Below are 20,908 nucleotides of genomic sequence, written 5' to 3' on the forward strand. Positions count from 1 at the left end.
ACCCATGCAAACCTCCTGAGGTTCAGCAAGGCCAAGTGCAAGGTCCTGCACCTGAGTGGGGGCAACCCCTGGTATAAGTACAGCCTGGGGGATAAGGGGATTGAGAGCAGCCCTGCGGAGAAGAACCTGGGGTACTGGTGGATGAAAGACTGGACATGAGCCGGCAATGTGCACTTGAGGCCCAGAAGGCAAATTGTATCTTGGGCTGCATCAAAAGTAGTGTGGCCAGCAGGTCGAGGGAGGTGATTCTGCTCGTCTGCTCTGGTGAGACTTCACCTGGAGTTCTGTGTCTAGCTCTGGAGCCCTCAGTACAGGAAATTTACCTGTTGGAGAGGGTCCAGAGCAGGGTCACCAAGATGATCAGAGGGATGGAACACCTCTCTTAAGAGGACAGGCTGAGAGAGTTGGGGTTGTTCACTCTCGAGAGGAGGAGGCTCCGGGGAGACATTATTGCAGCCTTTCAGTACATAAAGGAGCCTATAAGAAAGATGGGGACAGACTTTTTAGCAGGTCCTGTTGTGACAGGACAAGGAGTAATGGTTTTGAACTGAAAAAATGTAGATTCAGACTAGATATAAGAAGAAATTTTTTACAATGAGGGTGGTAAAATACTTGGAACATGTTACCCAGAGGGGTGGTAGAATCCCCAGCCCTAAAAACATTCCAGGCCAGGCTGGACAGGGCTCTGAGCAACCTGATCTGATTGAGGATGTCCCTGATCATTGCAGGGGGTTTAGACTACATGACCTTTGAAGGTCCCTTCCAACCCAAACTATTCTATGATTCTATGATATGGTCTTTAGCTCTACAAGTAGGGGAATAAGGCTTATTTGTAGGAAGGTGATTCTTTAAGCTTTATGTGGTGTTTGTGAGACCATTGCTTGTGATGGTATATGCAATTCCAGTGTCCAGTCTTTAAAAAGAACATTGAAAATTGAGAAGTTTTCTGAAAAAGCTGCAAAAATTGTTAGAAGTTGGGAAAAAGCCACCAAACAGTTCAACCTTAAGCATTCATTATAAAATAGAGATTAAATTACCAAGTGATGAGAGGAAGTATCTGCATGAGATGTCATTTAATTGTAGAAGGTTGGGGTTTTTGGTAGATTAAGATATTACAAGGCACAGAAGCTGCAAGTAGGTTGATTTGATGTAGCAATGAAGAACAGAAATGCTCATCAGTAGGCACAGTGAGCTGGTGACAGAATTGTCTCACAAGTCATTGCCACTACAGTTTCCTGGGAACAAACATAACAAGGGGAACAGGATCCCACAATTAGAATACCAAAATCAAACAAATACCCACTCCTAGATTATCAGTTGCATCACTATTTACAGTGATGCGAACCCCCAAGTCCGATGCAAAAGTAGAGATTTATTTTTAAGTTACATCTCGCATACCAAAAGAGAAATAACAAGAACCACTTTTGTGGTGTATTATGGAAGGGCACCTTTTATGATACTTTTTAGATTCTACATTCTGTGGCTTTGATTTCTTTGACTTCTCTTTTAACTGGACCTCATTCTTGCCAAAGATTAGTGACATTCAGAAGACCTTAAGGCTCCATTTTTAAGGTGTATAAGCATTATTTCACACAACGTTAATAGATATTTTCAAAGTGACGTGTACATAGGAACTTAAGTTCTATTGATTTTCATTACAGTGCTATGTGGAGTGATCTAAAAAACTTCACCAAACCAAGTGAATTCCTTTAGGACCAAAGCAAAGTTGTTCAAGAGAACATCAGAGGTAACTCTGGGTGCTCTCCAGCTGTCACCTAATGGTGACCCCAGTACCAACAGAAGCTCACCAGAGACTAAAGCTTCACCTTGGGAATTGCCACTGTCATTAAGTTCCATTTGTCCTTCCCTACAGCGCTGCTGTTTAGACTTAACATCTGAATTTAGATGACGCATTTTAAGGATCAATTCCATATTCTTTATTTAGGACACTGTCAACTCTACTTTTGATTTGAAGATTGTCACTCACCTAAATGCGGTTGCAATCCGGATAGGCAATTCTGAAAGAAAAAAAGAATGGTTACTTATTATAGAAACTATTACTCTTCAAACCACTTGCCTGAGTAAAGCCATAGCCCCCATGCTTTTCCTCTTTCATTCTTCCTAATAATTCCTGAATTAGAAAAATAACCTATAGCAGTGTGGCAGTTGTGGCTGTGACTCTTATGTATATTTGTGTAGCCCCTCTGAGGGCCGACTATGAGGCTGTAGATAAAATGCAGCACATTACCAGCAGACAGGAGTCTTCATGTTCATAATTTACAGTATGGATCTAATCACAGTAACTAGTAAGTAGTAAGTGGTGAGTTTTTTTAAATGCTCAGAGTATCTAGAGAATAGTTACTAGGTATTTTTTTTAAATGTTCAATGGATGCTACAGTTGTAGAAATATGGTTTTGTTTGTCCTTTTGTGATGGTCTAAATACCTTTATCAGAGAAAAGGTGTGTACACAATAAAACGGAGTGCTCAGCTCAGAGACTCCAACTCTCTCTGGCTGAAAGCACAGATTCTGTGATCCAAGAGTACAACCTTTTAAAACTTCAGAGTTTAAAAATGAGAGAGCTTTCTTATGCAATCCTAGGTAGAGGGAGCAAAAATCATTTTAGCTCAGCAAACATCTGGTAGCTCAGGAATGAAAAAAATGTACTGATTGGTTCTGACAGCTGCCTGCTTGGCAACAGTATTTAACCAGAAATATTTGAAACATTGATATGAATAATGAAAGATTGCATGATGTATGACAGAAATAAGCTTCACCACAATTTAACTTATTAACAAAGAAACAATGTTAAATATAAGAAAAATCCTTATTTACTGTTTACTTAATTTGTGGTATTTTATTTTTAATAACCTGACAACAAATAAGACTTTTATAATAATTTTCTCCATCAGGTATTGTGAGTATTTCACTGTGAAATAGGTTGAATGGGATGTCATTGTCCTTTAACTTTAGCAAGTGCTTCTGATGGATGTGGTCCATTTAAATGTACAACAGAGAGCTGAACTAGATAACGAACTTATTATTACTCTCGGAGGATTACAGGTTAGTCCCAAAGGAGTGCAGTAAGCTAGAGAAAATCCATATCTACTGGCTAAACAATAGCCAGAAGGCTGACTGGAGATATTGATTTACTTTCTAGGCCATTTAGACCTTAATGGTGGAGAAAAGCTGAAGTGCTGTTTACTTTTCTGCCAGAATCGACCAAACAACCAGTCCATTTTTTACAGACTTTTGATTGATTTCGCTTAGAGGAATTAGAGGTGATTTATTTTTAAGCTGAAAGCAACTCGTAAATATCTCCCACTACATGAGTTCCCTGAGAGTAAATGCTAAGTGGAAATATTTACTGAGAAATACTTCACTGCAAATCAATGTGAGCAGGTAGTACTCCTTGGTAGAAACAGTCAGGTGTCGGACACCTTTCTCAAGAGTGGTCAAGCCTCCTGTTGTCATGCATGAGATGCAACGCTTTTAATAGTCTCAACTTTTGCAAACAGGTATGAATCTGGTTGCTTGACTGAATTTGTGCCAGCTGTGCCCTGCTGACTTAGAAAAAGGACACGGCTGTGGGAGCGTAAGTGATGCTCAAGGTCAGTAGTGAGCAGCTTTAATATTTGATGGGTGAAAACAGTAATTTATCATGTGACAATTGCCCATGATACTTCATACTCACTGCAAATATATAGCTGCAAGGAACAACTCAGAGAAGAAGCAGGCTTAGATTTTTGCAATTAAGCATTTTCAAAATTAGATTAACTTTGAAAAATGCTCCTGAGCATACTGCTACATGTAGAGACACAGCTAAAGAACATCTAATATGTTCATTATTTCCTAGAAGTAACCTGTCTGGAAAACTTAGGTTTATACAAAAGCCTGTCAGGTATGTTAGGGCTGTGAATGTAAAAGATGGGTTACTGAAATCAAAGGAAAAAATGATTTTCCATGTTCTCGTTGAACTTACAAAAGGGGAGCTGATATGTTAATAATCCTACACAAAGGTAAAGCCATAATTTTATAATAATTATAAACACATAGATTATAATTACTACTTAAGAAAATTCTTAAGGAACATTTTTTTGAAGCCCACTTGCAAAGATACAACCTTTTTTTGGAAAGCATTACTTCTGTCTTAACATAGTATAGTAGCCTCTGTTGTCCACTGAAAACAGTGACATTTTCACTAAACAGGCTTGGCTTTTTCCTTCCTCTCCACCCCCTTCCCTGAGGGAGTTTTATTTGGTTAATGTGCAGCTTATATCTTAACACAGAAACATGTACCTGTTGCCCAGTCAGCTCTAGGGCTCGTACAAGGATGTATAAATATGGGACCCTTCAATCTTAAAGTTGTGTTTCAAGTCCTACGTGTGTTATGCCACCTCTCCTACCAGCTAAACCATTAAACCTACATGGATACTCTTGATTCAGCCTCATCACCATGCTACATAGCTGAAAACTGACAGGAAGAAGGAATATCCCAATATCTTCCCTTTTTCTGGTCAAGCCCCTAAACAACAACAAAGTTGTATTGCTGTGAGGTAAGAGTCATTAGGATATTGTTATATATGGTGCAATGATAGTCATTTTTACTGCCCCTTTGTACTTGTAGACTGATGCAGAGGAACTACAGAAAAGCTGAGAATTTCAGTGTATACTTCATCCTAGTTCTTCACTCAACATTAAAATTAAAAATGATGAATTACTGTGTGTTCTCAGTGGAAAAGCTGAAAAAGTTTCTTACACTCTATATTTTTTAAGCATAACTTTGTAGTCATCATGCTAAGCTTTTACTTTGGAATTTAGTATATGCTGGTTTGAAGTCCCATGCACAAAATTTTACAGACTTTTTCTTACATGGTTTCTCTGAGCTTTTTTGTTTGGCAAGATTTGGAAAAGTTCACTTGCCCTTTCTTAGATGTAATATTGTAGAATGATATTTTATATTTTTTATTACTTTTCTTCACCCTAAAAAGTTTATGGCACAATACATTTGTAAAACCTGCTTTAGATGCTAGGCTTATATACTCTAATATATCTCAAGATTTGGTTTTTTTGAAAGAAAGTCAAGCTAAATACAGCTTTATGCAAGTACAAATATCAGTGGAAGTGTTAACTGCAGTTCTCATGTAACTACAGCAAGCCCAGTGAAGCAGCCTTTCATATGCTGATAATTTGTATTTCCTTAGTATTGTGTTCACAGTTCACAAAAAGCTATGAATGCATGTTAACAAAAGATGTGTAGTTGATGTTTTTGTTTTGTTTTGTTTTTGTCAAATAAGATGTCTAGATTTAAAAAAAAAAAAATTGTGCCAGTTTAATATGAGGCTTGTCTGTTTGTTTTGCCTTGTTCTTGTTACTTTTAAAATTTTCTTAATTGCACTGGAACAAATGATAGAAAAGATGTATCTTAACTATCATTTAGAGTGGCTTAGTTTAGATCAGTTAGAAAATTATTAACCTAAAATTATGAAGTTTTATATTGAAATAGAGTCCCAATTCTGCAATCATTGAAGTGCTTCATTTTATCTGTATATATGAGTAGCTCCTTTGATTTCCATTTCTTAATTTAATGGCATACACCAAACAATATGTACTTGCTTGTTTAAGTTTAGAAAACCAGTTAAACTGATGCAATTTTCAAGTCAAACAGTCTTTGGAATCCTGCAAATTTGAAGAAATCAGATCAATGCCTCCAAATGACAGTATCCTCATTGACCATGTTTGATTTCCTTATCAAGTTTAAGTCCTAAAGTATTGCTGATTTTAAAGCAAAGAATGATTGCTTGCATTTGTCTCAAGAGCTGAAAAGCAATGTGTAAGGATGAGGTTCAAAGAAATCTAAAACTATGGAGTTTTTTGGTTGTTGTTTTTTTCTTTTTCCTTACAAGTGAAGTGTGTTAGGAAAGAAAACAACAGCTGGTAGCATGGAGCTGTGAGAGATTTTAAAAAGCCGGGGTGAGTAATCATTAGAAATGCAATATGGAGCTGTAGTATAAGAAGTAAAACCGAAGGCACAGAACAAGACAAATATAATTTAGGCACAGGTCTAATTACAAGGCTTACTTGATAGGTTGGAGTTATCACCCATAAAGGTTGATTCCTCAGCAATTCCTGTAGCATATAATTATCCAAAAATTAGAAAGAAGATTTCTTGTGATCTTTGGGTATAACCCTGTGAAAAGGGTCTATATCTATAGACTTCCCCTAACTAAAATGTATATAATCACCGGCACATTCCGTAGAAGGCATATAGAGAACCATTTTATAGATTTATTTTAAGTATTCTTTTGAAAATATATCAATTTATTTATTGATTGCATGTACTTTAAATTGTAATGGGCCATAGGGATTAAAAAATAAGTGTTCTTACTACAACATTCTAACAAATGAAACAAATGACATGCAGGGTGCACAGTAGTTATTTGCTGATAATCCAACAAGATTTTTGGCAGAATGAGAATCACATAGATTTGTACAGGGGAGCAAAACCACCAGAGTGTTCTCAGTTGTACCCTCTGTCTCCAGCCTGCCTCATCCTTTTAGGTGCTGTTCAGGGTAGAAAGTTCTCTAGATTGTATTTTGAAGGGTAAGGTGGTAAGTAGTTATAGTAGTAGAATTTATTATTTATACAGCTACCATGTGCATTTTCAATGCTAAGTCCTGATTTCTACTAAGTAAAGACCTTCTGCTACACTAAAAATGCATTTTGAAGTCTCTGCACATTTGCAGAACAGCATTTTTAACCACAGCTGATGACTCTGTTCGGTTTTCAGGGGAAAAAAACATTGCCTAAAAATATAGACTCACAAATATAGCATTAATTGTAAGATTTTTCAGGTTTCTAAAAAATCGGTGGCCTTTTAAGAACAAAACTCATCCCATCCTACCCTACAAAATAGAAATGAATGTACTGTTATTTAATAACTATGAACTTTTGTTTCACAAGCTCGGCCCACGTGTTTCACTGGCCTGTTCTCTCCTGAATGTTGTGCTGGGCTGGAACCCTGCTGTAGAAAAGGAGGTAGCACAATGTCCGTGCATTTCCTGGAGAGAAAGATAGGTTATATGCCTATTTAAAAAATTCCTGGAAGACTAAGGAGGGATGGGTTATGTTGCTTTTTGTATGTAAGGTGCTACAGGGAACACAGGTGGACTGGGTTCCATTGCTGGGTTCTTCTGTGGTAAGTCACTAAAAGCCTTAGGTGTAACAATGCTTGGAGACCTTGTCCCACCTAAGTACTTTTAACAGTATGGATTGACATTATCTTTTAGCAAGTAAAATGAGGACTAATGAGACTTCATTTATCTTGTAAGGGTTAAGGGGATGTAAGTGTTTTGAAACAAGACAGGTTTTCAGTTTGAGATTAGACACCTCAATGTAGGCTTCTGAAGGCAGAGAGCCAGTAACTTCTGTCCATGAAGCCTAGAGAGCACTTCTGCTTACTGAAGTCTGGTGAATCACACCTTCAGTTCCATTGAGTAAATGTCAATACCTGTCTAGTTCACAGGTGGACAAAGGCACTGACATGGCTAAATATGGAGTTAAGCTGAATCTCAGGCAGGCCATCTCATTATAAATGAAAACTGCTCTTTCAGTAAAAAATAAAATAAAATAAAATAAAATAAAATAAAATAAAATAAAATATTAAAAGTCCAGTGAATCCCAGTCAGGGAGAGATGTTTAATCCTGCCCCAGTCCTGACAGGATTAAATATTTCTGGAGAGATCCTAAGGAGAAAAGATTTTGTCAAAGATTTTCTCCTACACAGAGTCTGATGTTTCTCCTGTGTGTTCTCAAAAGAGCCGCTCATTGTTTCCCTTGCAGCATTTGATTGCTTACTTTTTCTCTCCTTAGTTTCCTCATTGGGTCCTACTTGGGAATGATATAAAGCATAGTGTTTCAAGTATTTTAAGGGAATGGAAGGATCTTTTGGCAAGAATTGAATAGCAGTATTGAGATACTTCAGTTTTTCAGTGGGAGTTAAAATATTGAGTAGAGAAAAAGATTATTTAATTACATATAATCACCTGCATTACAGGGAAACAAAACAGGTTTATTTTTGTTTGTTTGTTTGTTTCCTAAAATAGAGCTACAGTTGTGCATATGAAGCAGCCAAGGAGGAGTTGCTCCTTGCAAACTTGTCCCTGAACCTCTGAACGGCCTTAACAATGGTCTCATTAATATAAGTACTACTCAGTGTCATATCTGCTTTTACATATCCATATTAGTGAGCAAGGGGAAGGAAAATTGTTTTATTCATCTGACATAATTTAAAGATTAAATGTGAAGGTCCATGACCTTGCTCTGAGATAGTAGGGGTGTTTTTTTAACAAAGCTTTCTTGGTTCTCTAGTACGACCAAGGCTGGTAAATGTGGAACCGTTTATAGACTTTATTTTTGTTCATGATAAAAAACCTCTTCAGATTAATGAGTCATTGGTGCCTCAGCATCTGCTCCCAAGACTGGGGAATTTGGGAAAGAAACTGAGTGAAAATATGAAGATAAAAATAAGTGAAATGTTAAGAGCAGAAATCTTCATGATAGGGAACGGACATAAAGGATTTAAGAAGTGTTACAGAAATGTTCGTTTAGTGGAGAAAAATGACAGATAAAATCACAGATATAATGAAGACACTTTTTAAGTAAAGGCTTTGAGAAACTAAACTGTATGGGTTTTTGGTCCTACTAATAACAGTTGTTGTAATATATTGAAAAGCAAGTGTCAGAATTCCTTATTTAAAGCAGTTATTTCTATCACTGATGAGAAACAGTACCTTCTTACATGGAGGAATATCTTGTAAACTGTATCAATCAGGTATCACACTGCTTTATAAGAGCTGTTTTTTATACCAGGTGTGACAGGTTAAACTCCTGGAATTTGTCTCAGTGGAGTGTACCACTTTTCTATAACTCTGGGAAAAATACATTATCTTTTTTTCTCATGAACATCCTGTTGCCTGTTGGCACACAACAGATGCAGCCTGAGGCACAGCTTAAAAGTCATCGAGTTCCTCCTGCATTTTAGCACCTAGTGTGTACCCTGAGGCTCTTAAAATTATTAGGGTTTGGTATTCATATTTCAGTATGGGCATTTTTATTTGTATTTTAGGATAAGATTCTCCTCTGCATAAATGTTAGTAGTAGGCTTCTCTCTGCCAGACTCTGTAGTGTGAGGAGGCTATATGAGAAAGGCATCATAGTTAATCCAATGAGAACAGGTTTCATAGCTAATTAGTGAAAGATATGGGTTATGGATATAACTATCATCCTGGTTTTGCTCATGTTTTTTTTCTGGTAGCTCTAGCAGAGGGAACGCTTCCAATCTGGCTACTATTTCTCTCAAAAACCTAGACAAATTACTTTCTGATGAGTAGCTAAACAAAACCAAGAAACAGTGCACAGACCTCCAGTAAATTTGTTGCACCTCTTGTCTTCAAATATACAGATACTGGATGATTTTCAGGAACATCAGTACCTGTCTGCAGTGCATGAACTAACTGGTACTCATACATGGACTCTCTGTACAAATATTTCGATCCAAATATACAGTTGGATCCTGTGACACAAGGTAATAAGGAGTGGTGAGACATTGATGGAGGAGAAATAGGTTATTCTGTAAAGATAGTAAGAAAAAACAGGAAATGCAGTTAGGACCACAAACATAAGAAGACAAAAATACTCATCTGATGTCAGCCATAAGGTCAGTCTAGCCAGCTGCTCTTTGTCCAGTGCCAATGAGTGAGAAGAACAGTAAACATGTAATATATTTCCATATTTGCGGTGTTTTTGTTATGTGGGCTTCAGTGGCTATTTCTTCCATTAATCCTTCCAACCATGTTTGAACCAATGAAAACTAGAGCATCCTGTTGCAAAGAATTGAACATCTTAATTGCGTGCTGTGCAAAGAAACCTTTTGTTTGTTGTATCCACTGCATTCTTGGTCCTTCTCATCTGTCCTAGCTTTTTCTTGGGAGAGATGGTGACTAATCACACCATATTCATCCTCCCCATGGCATACCTGATTTAGAGAACTGTTATACCTCTCTCATTTGTCACCTTTCAAGGCTGAAGAATTAAAAAAGTGTTTAATATCTTGATTGTCCCTTTTTTCTTTCTCCATACTTTTTCCAGTTCTATTATACTCTCTCTTTTTTTCTCTCTCTTCTTTTTTTCCCCCCTTATTTCTTCCCCCTACTTGCCTTTGGGGAAGTTGAAATAGTATTCAGCGCATCACAACACAATTCATGCAAATGCTATTGAGCACCAATCCAACACTGCTCTTTATTGTAAGCCAAAGACCTTGTCCCTGAGAAGGTCCCTGTGAAATTAGGATTATTTTTCTTTTTCCTTTGTGCATCACCTTAGATGACGTTTGATGTGGATAAATGTAAATTTTTGCACCCTAGTCACTTAGTACTGCGAGACCCTTTTGCAACTCTTCGTGGTTTGCGTTTCTTACTGAAAGTGATCAGAGTGAACAAGGTGCTCAGGAGTGGGTTCTAGAAAATGGAGTCAAATGCAGCTTTGCAGCAGGAGAATTATTGTCAGGAAGAGACAATCTCACAGTATTGCTTTTTATGGCATAGCGTTGTAACTAGGGGTGCTATCATTATATGATAAGGTGAAAATTTTATTTATTGTGTAAAACTAGAACTGTTCTTTCAGGATTCTAACTTTTCTGGCCTTATCTGTGCAATCTTTGCTTATGCTATGTGCCATAAGAGATTAACACTTGGACTTGACATAAGTACAGTTGGTAATGGGAAAAGAAAAAATTGACAAAGATGTCTCTATTAAAATCATGCCAGTCACACATAAATCTCTTATGGATGTGCATCTCCACTGCCTATTTCCTTACCTTTGCGTATGATTCATTATAAAGCAGAACAGGAATTATATGATTGTTAAGACAGAAGTGGAAAGAAAAGAAGAACATTAGAAAAAGTCATACATTCTTATTAATATATATTATGTGCTGCAATGAAATCATTTTTACCTAAGTATAAAATTACCTAGATAATAGATTTATGAACAGTGAGAAAAGATGGAAAATATGTTTTCTCTTGAAAACTTCTGTGAGAGGGATAGGACTTGGTAAGAATATTCTTTATATTGAATTGTACAAAGCATTAAAATATTTTTCAGTTTTATTTAATGCATCAGATATTTAGTATTTAATTAATTAAAATCCAATGTATCAGCACATTTTATTACCAGAAATAAGATGTACGATCACAATGACATACAATCTGTTGTAAACTTTACTTCACTTGCTCCTGTGTATATGCCTCACTGGCTGGGACTCAATAAACCAAAAGCAGCAAGTTCAGACACACCTTGAAAACTTTTCCATGACCTGAGAAAAATCAGATGGTAGAGGTTCTGAGCGCCATTATTCCCAATTGCAGGAACAGACTACCATAGCTGCTTCTACTTCAGTTTTTCCTCACTGAAGACTTTTTATTTTCCCACACATTGATAATTAGCACTGGGGCTTCTATATTGTTTTTTTTTTTTTAATGCAATATGAAATTCCAAACTCAAATAAAGCAGGACACAGCCATGGATTAACATAAACAAGTTTGGGGGGTTTTGTTTGTTTTGTTTTTTCTCTTTAAAAGGAGTCATTTATTCCCATTAATTTGGCTTTATTTTATTTTTCATATTGCTTCATACTATAAACTGTCAAACTGTCTAAAATAAAATCATAGCATCATAAAATTGTTTGAGTTGGAAGGGACCTGTAAAGATCATCTGGTCCAACCCCTCTGCCTTGTGCCGAGACATCTTTTACTAGACCGTGTTGCTCAAAGCCTCATCCAACCCAGCTCTGAACACTTCGAATGATGGGGCATCCACAGCTTCTCTGGGCAGCCTGTTCCAGTGTCTCATCACACCCATCGTAAAAACATTCTTCCTTATGTCTATTCTAAGCATACCCTCTTTCTATTTGATAAAATCATAAATAATAATAAACCTTCGCTAAGGCTAGATTATTCCCAGCTGTATACTACATGGAATTTTACAGTGTTCTCCAAACTCTCTGCTACTAACGCTGTTAGTGATGGAATATTGGAACAGATGTTCAGCTTTTTGCCCAGTATGGTGTTTCCTCTACTCCCAGTTTCATTTTTAGACCTTATTATCTGTATTTTCAGACTTCAGAAATAGGTGGTTTTACTTGAGTCTCCTTTTGGATTATTTTCTTTTTCGTCCCTTCTCTGTTTTATCATCATTCATCTTTCAGCATTGCAGAACTTCAATGCATTTTGAAATTAGATTCCTGTCTTTTTCTCATTCTTCTTTTTCTTGATTCATCTATTTTCCCTTACAATGATCCCCTCATTTTTTTCACATATGTTTGTCTGCCCTTGCACTCTTCACAGTTTCCCCTCTGTGGACATACAGCTCTGTCTCATGCCTCCATTTCTGCACATTTCTCTGGTTATTTTTTATTCCACATGCTGTTCCAGATTTCCGTGGAATTGAGGGCAGAAGAATAAACAAGGGGGAAAAGAGAGCCAGTGAGACCTGTTGCATTTAAATACTTACACTGGATCTGTGGCTCTGAGCACCTCCTGGAACGGTGGTGAATGAGATAATGAGCATCCACTCTATGTGGCTTCTTTCCTGCTCTTTTTTGGTTTTTTACCCATGTATTTGTGGGTTTTTAAACTTCATTACATTCTATACACTGTTATTTATAAATTATGCTCTTAGAATGAGAGCTTCATGCTGCAAACCATATGAGTTTATGATATAGACTGAGACCAACTCTTGACGCTCACTGACAAACAGTATTTCTACAGCAAAATTGGAATAGCTTTAAAAGAAATGTTTTCAGAAAGCAGTGCTTAAGAATTGTGTTTGGGGGAACAGTATAGTTTATGGAGGAAGCCAAGTGCTGCTTGTCCATGAGCAGACGTTCTTGCATAGATTTCTTGTAGAATTTAGCATTCTAGTAGTTTCATGGGTAAAAATCCTTATACTTTGTATGGGTTAAAGGATGACAGATGACAGAACTAGAGACAAAAATTTGTTCTTTTTCTGCCATATGAGAATATTGAAAATAAAGCTTTTCCAGAATGTATTGCCAAATGGTCATAATATGGTTAAATTCTGTATGTATTTTCATGCAGATGGCCAGAAGCGTATTCTTGATGTAAGGCCATCCTTGTGCTAAATTTAAAATTTCTACTCTGAAAGTGTAGCTGCATTAAAACAGTTCAAAGTGTATGTTATCAAACACACTTGATACAAGCAAATATACTTTTTTTTTTTTAATCCAGTCATGTTCAAAAATCGTCAAAGTATTTCAGCTGAAATTTTATAAAAATTACAGTCAGAAATTTCGTGATGTAGATATTTTTAGCTCAAGTCATTGTAGCTTGACACTGCATAATTAAAGTGGAAATAAATATAATAAATAGAAATAGTAAATATAGGAAGCGTAAATAGAATGTAACAGAAAGCGTGACAAACTTTAAAATGTAGCATAAGCTCTTGTCTCAACTGTATAGCCTTAACACCAGGATAAATTTGTTTCTTATGTTTAAAGATGCTCCTGTTTTATTGTTGTGACCTTTTATTAGCAACCTATAGCTAGTCTATTGTTAGGCACGTTATGACAGAGTTTTCATACTGCAATGAAGTATAGATGCTCTTCAGGTGTAGAATAAAATATTTTCTATTTCCATATTTAGATATAGGACAATTTTTCAATGACATGCCTTGTAATTGCTTAATCAGAAAGGTTATATAAAATAGTTTTAGCAGTAGGGGGGTTTCTGATTAACTGATAATGGAGCAAACCCATATCACAGACTATTTTGATCATTTTGCCTTGATTACCAAATATTAGCCTGAACTTTTCTAAGTTTCATATCCAGGTTTCTAAGTCTGATATTTATGCACGGTATAGAGACACTGTCAGCAATGGCAGTATTAACCTTCCCATATTGTCCTGACAATTTGCTTCATCCCTGTTCAGGTCAGCCTTTAATCATGATTGATGTTTTATTTATATTGTATTTTCAAGCACAAAGTTGCTTAAGAGTTTAGCTATGCGCTTTGAAGCATATGCAAAAATGCTTCCCTGAAAAATAAGCTATTCCCTTTCCTATACCAACAAAACCAGTGTTGTAAAGAAAAGTGCTACTGTATAGCACTCTTTTACTGCGCTCTTTATTTTGGTCATCTCTTGTTAAAAATTGGAACAAGTCTGAATCATCAGCTCCTCTAGGAGAGAGAAAAAAATTAGACATGATAGCAGCCCGTGATTCAGTTTCTTACAGTTTCAATACCACAAAATTGTCATTAAATACATATTTGTTTACTGGTCTAAAATTTACTTACAGCATTGTGAAAGGAATCAGAATGGTCATGAGGGTAGTTTGTTAATCTAAACAGACTCTTCTACTACTGCTGTCTTCATAAGCAGATAAGCATCACCTGTTTGAATGAGGAATGCAAGTGGAAGATATGAATTTTGATATTTTTTTATTATTAGAAAAATTAGAATATCTATTATAATGGGAAGACAGATCTTGCTTATGGAAAGTTTAGTATAATTAATCTTTATTTCTTTACATTTTGCTCTCGTTCGTACATGTAAGAAAAGATCTAATGCTGTTTTCTGTTCAATAAAAATATATTGCATTTGAATAAAAAATATACAACCCAATCTATCTCATGGCTGATAAAGGGAGTTGGTAAATCCTTTTGAAAAATACGAATAAAATTATTTATATCTACATCTATCTTTGTACTGGAAAAGCTGTCAAGTAGTTGGTCTTTCGACTCTTAAAAACAGATATATAGTCTACTAGAGAAAGGAGGACACATTCACAAGACTACTGTTTTTGGGCTGATAGAATCTTATAGGGTTTTTTGCAATGACTAGAAATATATCTACCTCACCTGATAAATGTACTTAATCTTCTACTGTGTAATGCTACAAGGTTTTGATTCATGGATCTAAATTTTCTAGTAAAACTTGAGTGCACTGACAATGCTGGGTTTTGTTTTGCTGAACTCAAAATACGTGAATTTAACACAATATACTGAATTACTCTGAAATATATCTGTCTATTTTATCTTTGTGCAAGTCAAAGATTTTATTATATACAATGCTAAGAAGTCAATTTAAAGCAGGCTTTTCAATAACGAAAAAGAAAAGATGCTTCATTTGAGGTAAAACAGAGCAGCAAGAGGAAAGGCCATTAAAGGAGAAGACACAAAGGCTTGTTGATCTTAATAATAAGATCAAAAGAAATGATGAAGCATTTTTCTGCATATGTACATCAGGTTTTTTAATTGTTTCGTTATTCGGCATCTCTGTGTAGAAAGTAGCAGGAATATAGTTGCACCCAGATTTTGTAAAGGGACCCAACAGGGATTCAGTATTTTGTTCACACTTGTTTGGAAATGAAAATACTACACATTTCTTCATATATGTTTGCATAAATAGGGCAGTCGATCCCAGGCCAGCACGTCAGTGTGCTGACTAATCTGCAGGTGTGGAAGGAACGTAGGTCAGATCACTTTCAGTCAAAGACTCATCGAGTCTGGAAACTGAATCTGGTCTGAACCCCTGGGTTGTTGGAGCTCTTTGAGAATATGCCATTTATCCCTAAGGGGGTTCTCAAAACCAGATTCCAAATGTTTTCAGATTTTCTGTGCAAACCCCTTTGGAAATGCCTGTACCTTTTTCTACAGAAATGTGTCAGTTTCTCTCTTCTTGTTCCCCCCTATTATTATTATTATTCTGTTCTCCACTCCATGCGAGCTGCATCCATGTGCAGGTCTGGTACTGCATAAGGAATTGTTGGCTTGGGCCAGCAGGTTTCTGGGAATGGCCAGTACTGTAATACCCCTTCTCCCTTTGTGACTTCATGAGCTGTTAAGTGGACTTTAAGAGCCACTAAGTACACTTCTATGTGTAATTTAAAATAAGTATCGAGAGTAGGATTTATATTTTTGCTGGCATTTTTGACAGTCATCTACATCTGCATTTCACTCTTCACTTCTAGCTCATGAAACTCAGTCATTTTCAAGTTCCAAGCACATCGTGCTGTGTCTGTGTCAGAGAACAGTTTATCCAAGTGGATAAACTGTGTTCATATCTGATTCCTAAGTGTGAATAATGAATTCTAATTCAGTGTCTTTTTTTTTTTTTTTCTAGTTTAGCTTCTTGTTTTGTTACAGAATAATAATTACTCATGAGAGTTAAACAAAACTGCATATACTTACTTGAAATGGTACTGCTGGTGTCCTGATTGTATTTAACAGTATGCAATAAATCTGATGAAACAGAAGTACAGTCTTTATGTATTTAAGAAGAAAAAACTGTAATCTCTGCCTGCTGTCATTATAAACTAAGCAATTTGCTAGCATTTATATCCAGTTTTATTTTTCTGTAGAATCTGTTAATGAACTTCAGAATGCAGGTTCCATCAGTCATTTAAAATGCGTCTATGAGTTAATTACTGGGTAACACAGCTCTCCTACCGCAAAATATCTAAAGATTGTTTGATCTGAAATTTTCATTTTCTTCAAATGAACAATAAGTATTTACCTTTACAGAACTTAAGGCAAGCTACACTTTTGCCTTGCCTCTTCATGGTGGGAGTGCCCTGCACATTCTAGTACTCTGCAGGATAGAGATTTTAACCATGAATCAGAAATCATATAGTAGGTGTAAGACATGAAATAAAACTGATACATTTTTCTGAGGCATGTCACTGGTTAAGTGACAAAAAATATTCTGATAGTCACTGAAAAAGAAAAGTCAAAGGTACATTTGAACCTGTCAGTTCAACACATTCCTGTTATCCCTTTAGGGGATATCATACAACTTGACACCAACATTTAAGCTTTGAAAATTATGAGCTCATCTATTTCAAATGGGATGTCACATGTTCCCAAGCCTTTGCCATTACTTATAATGGAAGACAGGATGATCACTTTTGTCACATATTGATAGTGAATAAGATCTTTCTTTTTTCTTTTCCTTTTTTCTTGTTTCAGAATGAAGAACAAATTTTGGTATTTTGAATTTGGCACTTCGGAAACTTTCTCAGCCACCTGTAAGAAGCTGCATGAATCTGTAGAAATAGAAGTAAGAAACTAATTGTTGCCTTTACTTGTGAAATGTCACTAGTTTGACTGAAATGCAGGGAGCAAGGGTGCAGAGTGCCTGAATCCAACAAGGCAAAGCAGTGCACATCCTTTCGACCCTATATTCCAAAATATTATTTTTATCGTGTCTATTTGTAGTGTGGCCCTGCACACTGGAACAAAGTTCAGTTTGATGATTAGTGAAGTCTTAATACAGTAGACGAGGTCAAGAGGTGAAATATAACATTAGAAATCAATAGGGAGTGTGGCTAGGTCAGATGGAAAAATGAAAGACTGTCGGAGGGAGTGAGAGCTGCTGCAGGATTAAAATAAAAAAAAAAATCTTATTATTTCTAGGTCCCAAGTTTTTATAACCTTTAAAACTCAATTCCCTAAAATTGTACTTACTTTCCTGAATAAAGGTTAAAGAATATCTACTTTTTGGAATCATTCCCCTTCATTAAATAGCTTTTCTCTCTGCACAAGGGTTCATCTTTCCATTATACATTGAACACTAACTGAAAAGACACAGGATAGTTACAGACAAAATAGGAATTTAAAATAATGTGTCACCGCTACTTGGGTGGCTGATGATAGAATAAGTGCCTACATTACATAAACTGTTTGCAAGGCTGATATTTATAAGTAAGTAAATGAAAGATGTGAAATGAGTGAAGATACAACCCTGAGAATTTAATTTAAATAATGAAACCATTTATGGATTATGGTGTATTTCCTTTCCAATAGTAATGAGGAACCGCACACGTCAATGGAGTATTCTTGTAGTAGCATGAGGCACTCGGAGAGGTATGGTGAGAGCAATGAAAGTCTGGCCAAAGCCCCCTGAAAGGCAAAGTCTGAAATGATCTGACAGGATCATGGATCTGGTAGTAGAACAGTAACAAAGAATGCCGAGACTGGAACTTTAAGACCTGTTGTGCCAGACTTGCCTGTTTTGTTGTTATGTTTCTCTTTAAAGTAGAAACATGCTCCATACATGTTAGATTAAAAAAATGGGGAAAAAAAAAAAAAAAAGCACAACAAGCCACAAGGCAACACCAATCAAACAACCAAAAACCCTGGGAAAAGCAAACCAGCCAAACAAAGTCTTGCTTCCCAAGACAGTGCTTCATGCATTTGGGTTTAAGTACATGTAACCTGAAAAATATTTGATTAGTTATTGGAAGAAATGCTTGCCTGATTTGTTCTGAGTATACTGCAACTTAAATGCACCTTTTGATCAAATAAAAATTGAAGAGCAGGCTTTCCCAAGAAAATACTTCTATCCAGCAAAAATCTTACAGAGCCCGTAAGATGTAAAGATCTTAAACCATCTAATTGTAACCGTTGAAAGGATGATGAAATGTTAACATCCCAAAGAAAACAAGTATACATACAAGTTTGTGATGCTGCTGATGCCACTTGTATAATTATTACCAATTCACATCAATAACACTGTTATTTCCAATGAAGTATTACGTTGCCAGTATATGAGACATGTTTGTTAATATTCTCTTCATCTGTCCTGGTCATTATCATTAGTCTTATAATTAGGAATAAAGATAATAGGGGAAATAGTTTCCAAAATGTTAACTCAAGAAGTGCTAGGAGGTATTTACAGATTTATTCACGAGTACAGTACTTTTAAATGAACAATGCTTGACAATCTGCTTGTGTCTAACGTTTCTTGTTTGTATATTCTAAACACTTGGGAGTAGCACTGTTTTCAACTGATTTTTAACCTGCTGCCCCTTGCTTGGGGCTGTAAATGAGAGAGCTTGATGTATGATACCATATTTCACTCTGAATAAAATGCGCAAAGAATGCATTTACTCTACAGCCAAATTTTGAATTAACAAAGCCCATGAAAATTAAGGATCAGTATCTCTCAGCTGGGAGACGGCAATCAAACATTCTGTGGGCAAACCCTATATTTGATTTCTAACCTAATTAAGTTGGTTTTCCTGATATACATTAATGTCTCTCGTGTTCTGTATATTTTGTTCTGTGTGAGATGCAGAATAAGATATGTTTTATTTCCAAATTGGCATCCAAGAAGGAGAGGAATGTAAGTTCTAAAGGGGAAAAAAAGGATAAAATTAAGGATTTATTTTTAATAATAATAATGTTTCAGTAAATGAGGCTTAAGACTACAGTTTAGAGCACTTAGACATCATTTCCACTTCAGAAGAAAAGAAAGATGTATGAAGGGTATTTAACGAGAGTAGGCATGGATGCAGTGTAAGTGGAGATGGCACAGTCCATACCTGAAGCACTGTACATGCATTGTGAGACCAGAAACATCCTCCTATACCATCTGGTATTAATGGGTGAGGGAAAGGAGTTTAAATTATCACATGGTCTTGCATGATATTGAACTTGGTTACAGAGCAAAGCCTTAGTCTTATCTGTTTTCAGGCATGGATATGTTCTCAACTTTGAGCTGATTGGAAAAATTTTCATCTAATGCATGGAGTGTAAAAGATAATGCCTGAAAAGGGACTGAGGCCAGGAAAAAAGGCAAAAAGAAATAGAAGTGCTAGTGTTTATTTCTAATCTAGATAGGCTTGCTCCATATTTTAAAAGTATGCTTTTATTTTTAGCAGCATCATTGCATTATTTGAAATGAAAAAAGAAGAAGGAGCAGAACACATCTGTGTTTTGTTGTAGTGTATGAATGTGTTAGGACAACGCAGAGCTACCTGTAGTGGAAACTTCTTGTCTGTGTATGAACAAAAGAAATCCTCCTTTACTAATTCAGAAAGTTCCCCGTCACTGTGGGATTCTGAGGCCTCGTCAAATAATTGTCTTAGTGTACTACCTGCTGTGTTCAATATTGAGTGAAAATGGAAGCCAGACCCTGCGCCATTCTATTTCACAATTCTTCTTTTATTTAAATAATTCCAGTCAGTTTGGGGGACGCCAGACCTTTATAAATTAACAGCAGGGAAATACCAAAGGTGTCAGATTGCATATTTATCATCTTTCTCGTGTAATACTTAAATATGTATTAAGAAGTGACTGACATAAATTAGGCAAATTTCAGAAGCCACAGGCCGTGGCTTGTAGAGGACCCCCTTCTGCTTGACATTTCATCCTTGTCAAAGATCAAATTATTTTAATTTAGGCTGCAAATTATAAGGAATGAAGACTTCTTTGTGGGAATTCCCTGTGGTAATCTGACTTTTGTTGTTACTGCTGCTTGTCAGTGTGCAAAAGATATAATATGCATGCAAATAAGGTTAAAAAATATGTACTATCTAATTATCCAGCCAGTACATTCCACTTGATGACAGTGGGAGGCCTGACACACAGTATGTGTTTGATTCATTGAGGCCTGCAGGGTATTTACACAAGATTACTTTTAATTATGAAATTAATATCTGTTTATCTAGAATGTATAGCAGTAAGTGAGCATACACATGAGCAGAATTTTTAGTAAAATAAATCATCTTGATATTTAATATACATGAAATATAGGGGGGAAATCACAAATTTGCTTGCAAAATAACATTGAAGACCCATGCCTTTTTCGTGTAAGAAAAGTGTGGTTAAAAAGTCACACTTTTGATTACAGTAGTTGCCACAACTGCCTACTTTCTTCCAGATATGTCTTTTGACTTTAAACCTTTCCCTATATGAATATAATCCACAGGTTTAAAATTTAATTCTTGAAGAGCAAATATGAAATGGAAACCTTCATGTTGAAATTCTTCTCTCTCCAGTTTTAGCCTTCTTAGGAGAATTAAAAACGTGCAGAGTATGCATTATC

The 20,908-nt window shown here is 36.1% G+C and overlaps 1 protein-coding gene across 3 annotated transcripts in view; it reads left to right on the forward strand.

The window, feature by feature from the left end:
- Positions 1-20,908, forward strand: part of DGKB (diacylglycerol kinase beta) — a gene marked incomplete at both ends in the record, with an annotated part of 317,768 nt that overhangs the window by 220,398 nt on the left and 76,462 nt on the right. For all 3 annotated transcript variants that reach the window (XM_080340721.1, XM_080340722.1, XM_080340723.1), the window contains one exon: positions 17,047-17,137. In XM_080340721.1, coding sequence (XP_080196847.1) covers positions 17,047-17,137 — 91 coding nt within the window. The remainder of the gene's footprint in view (positions 1-17,046; positions 17,138-20,908) is intronic.

This window comes from Nesoenas mayeri (assembly GCF_963082525.1).
Source record: "Nesoenas mayeri genome assembly, chromosome: 2".
NCBI classification, from domain to species: domain Eukaryota; kingdom Metazoa; phylum Chordata; class Aves; order Columbiformes; family Columbidae; genus Nesoenas; species Nesoenas mayeri.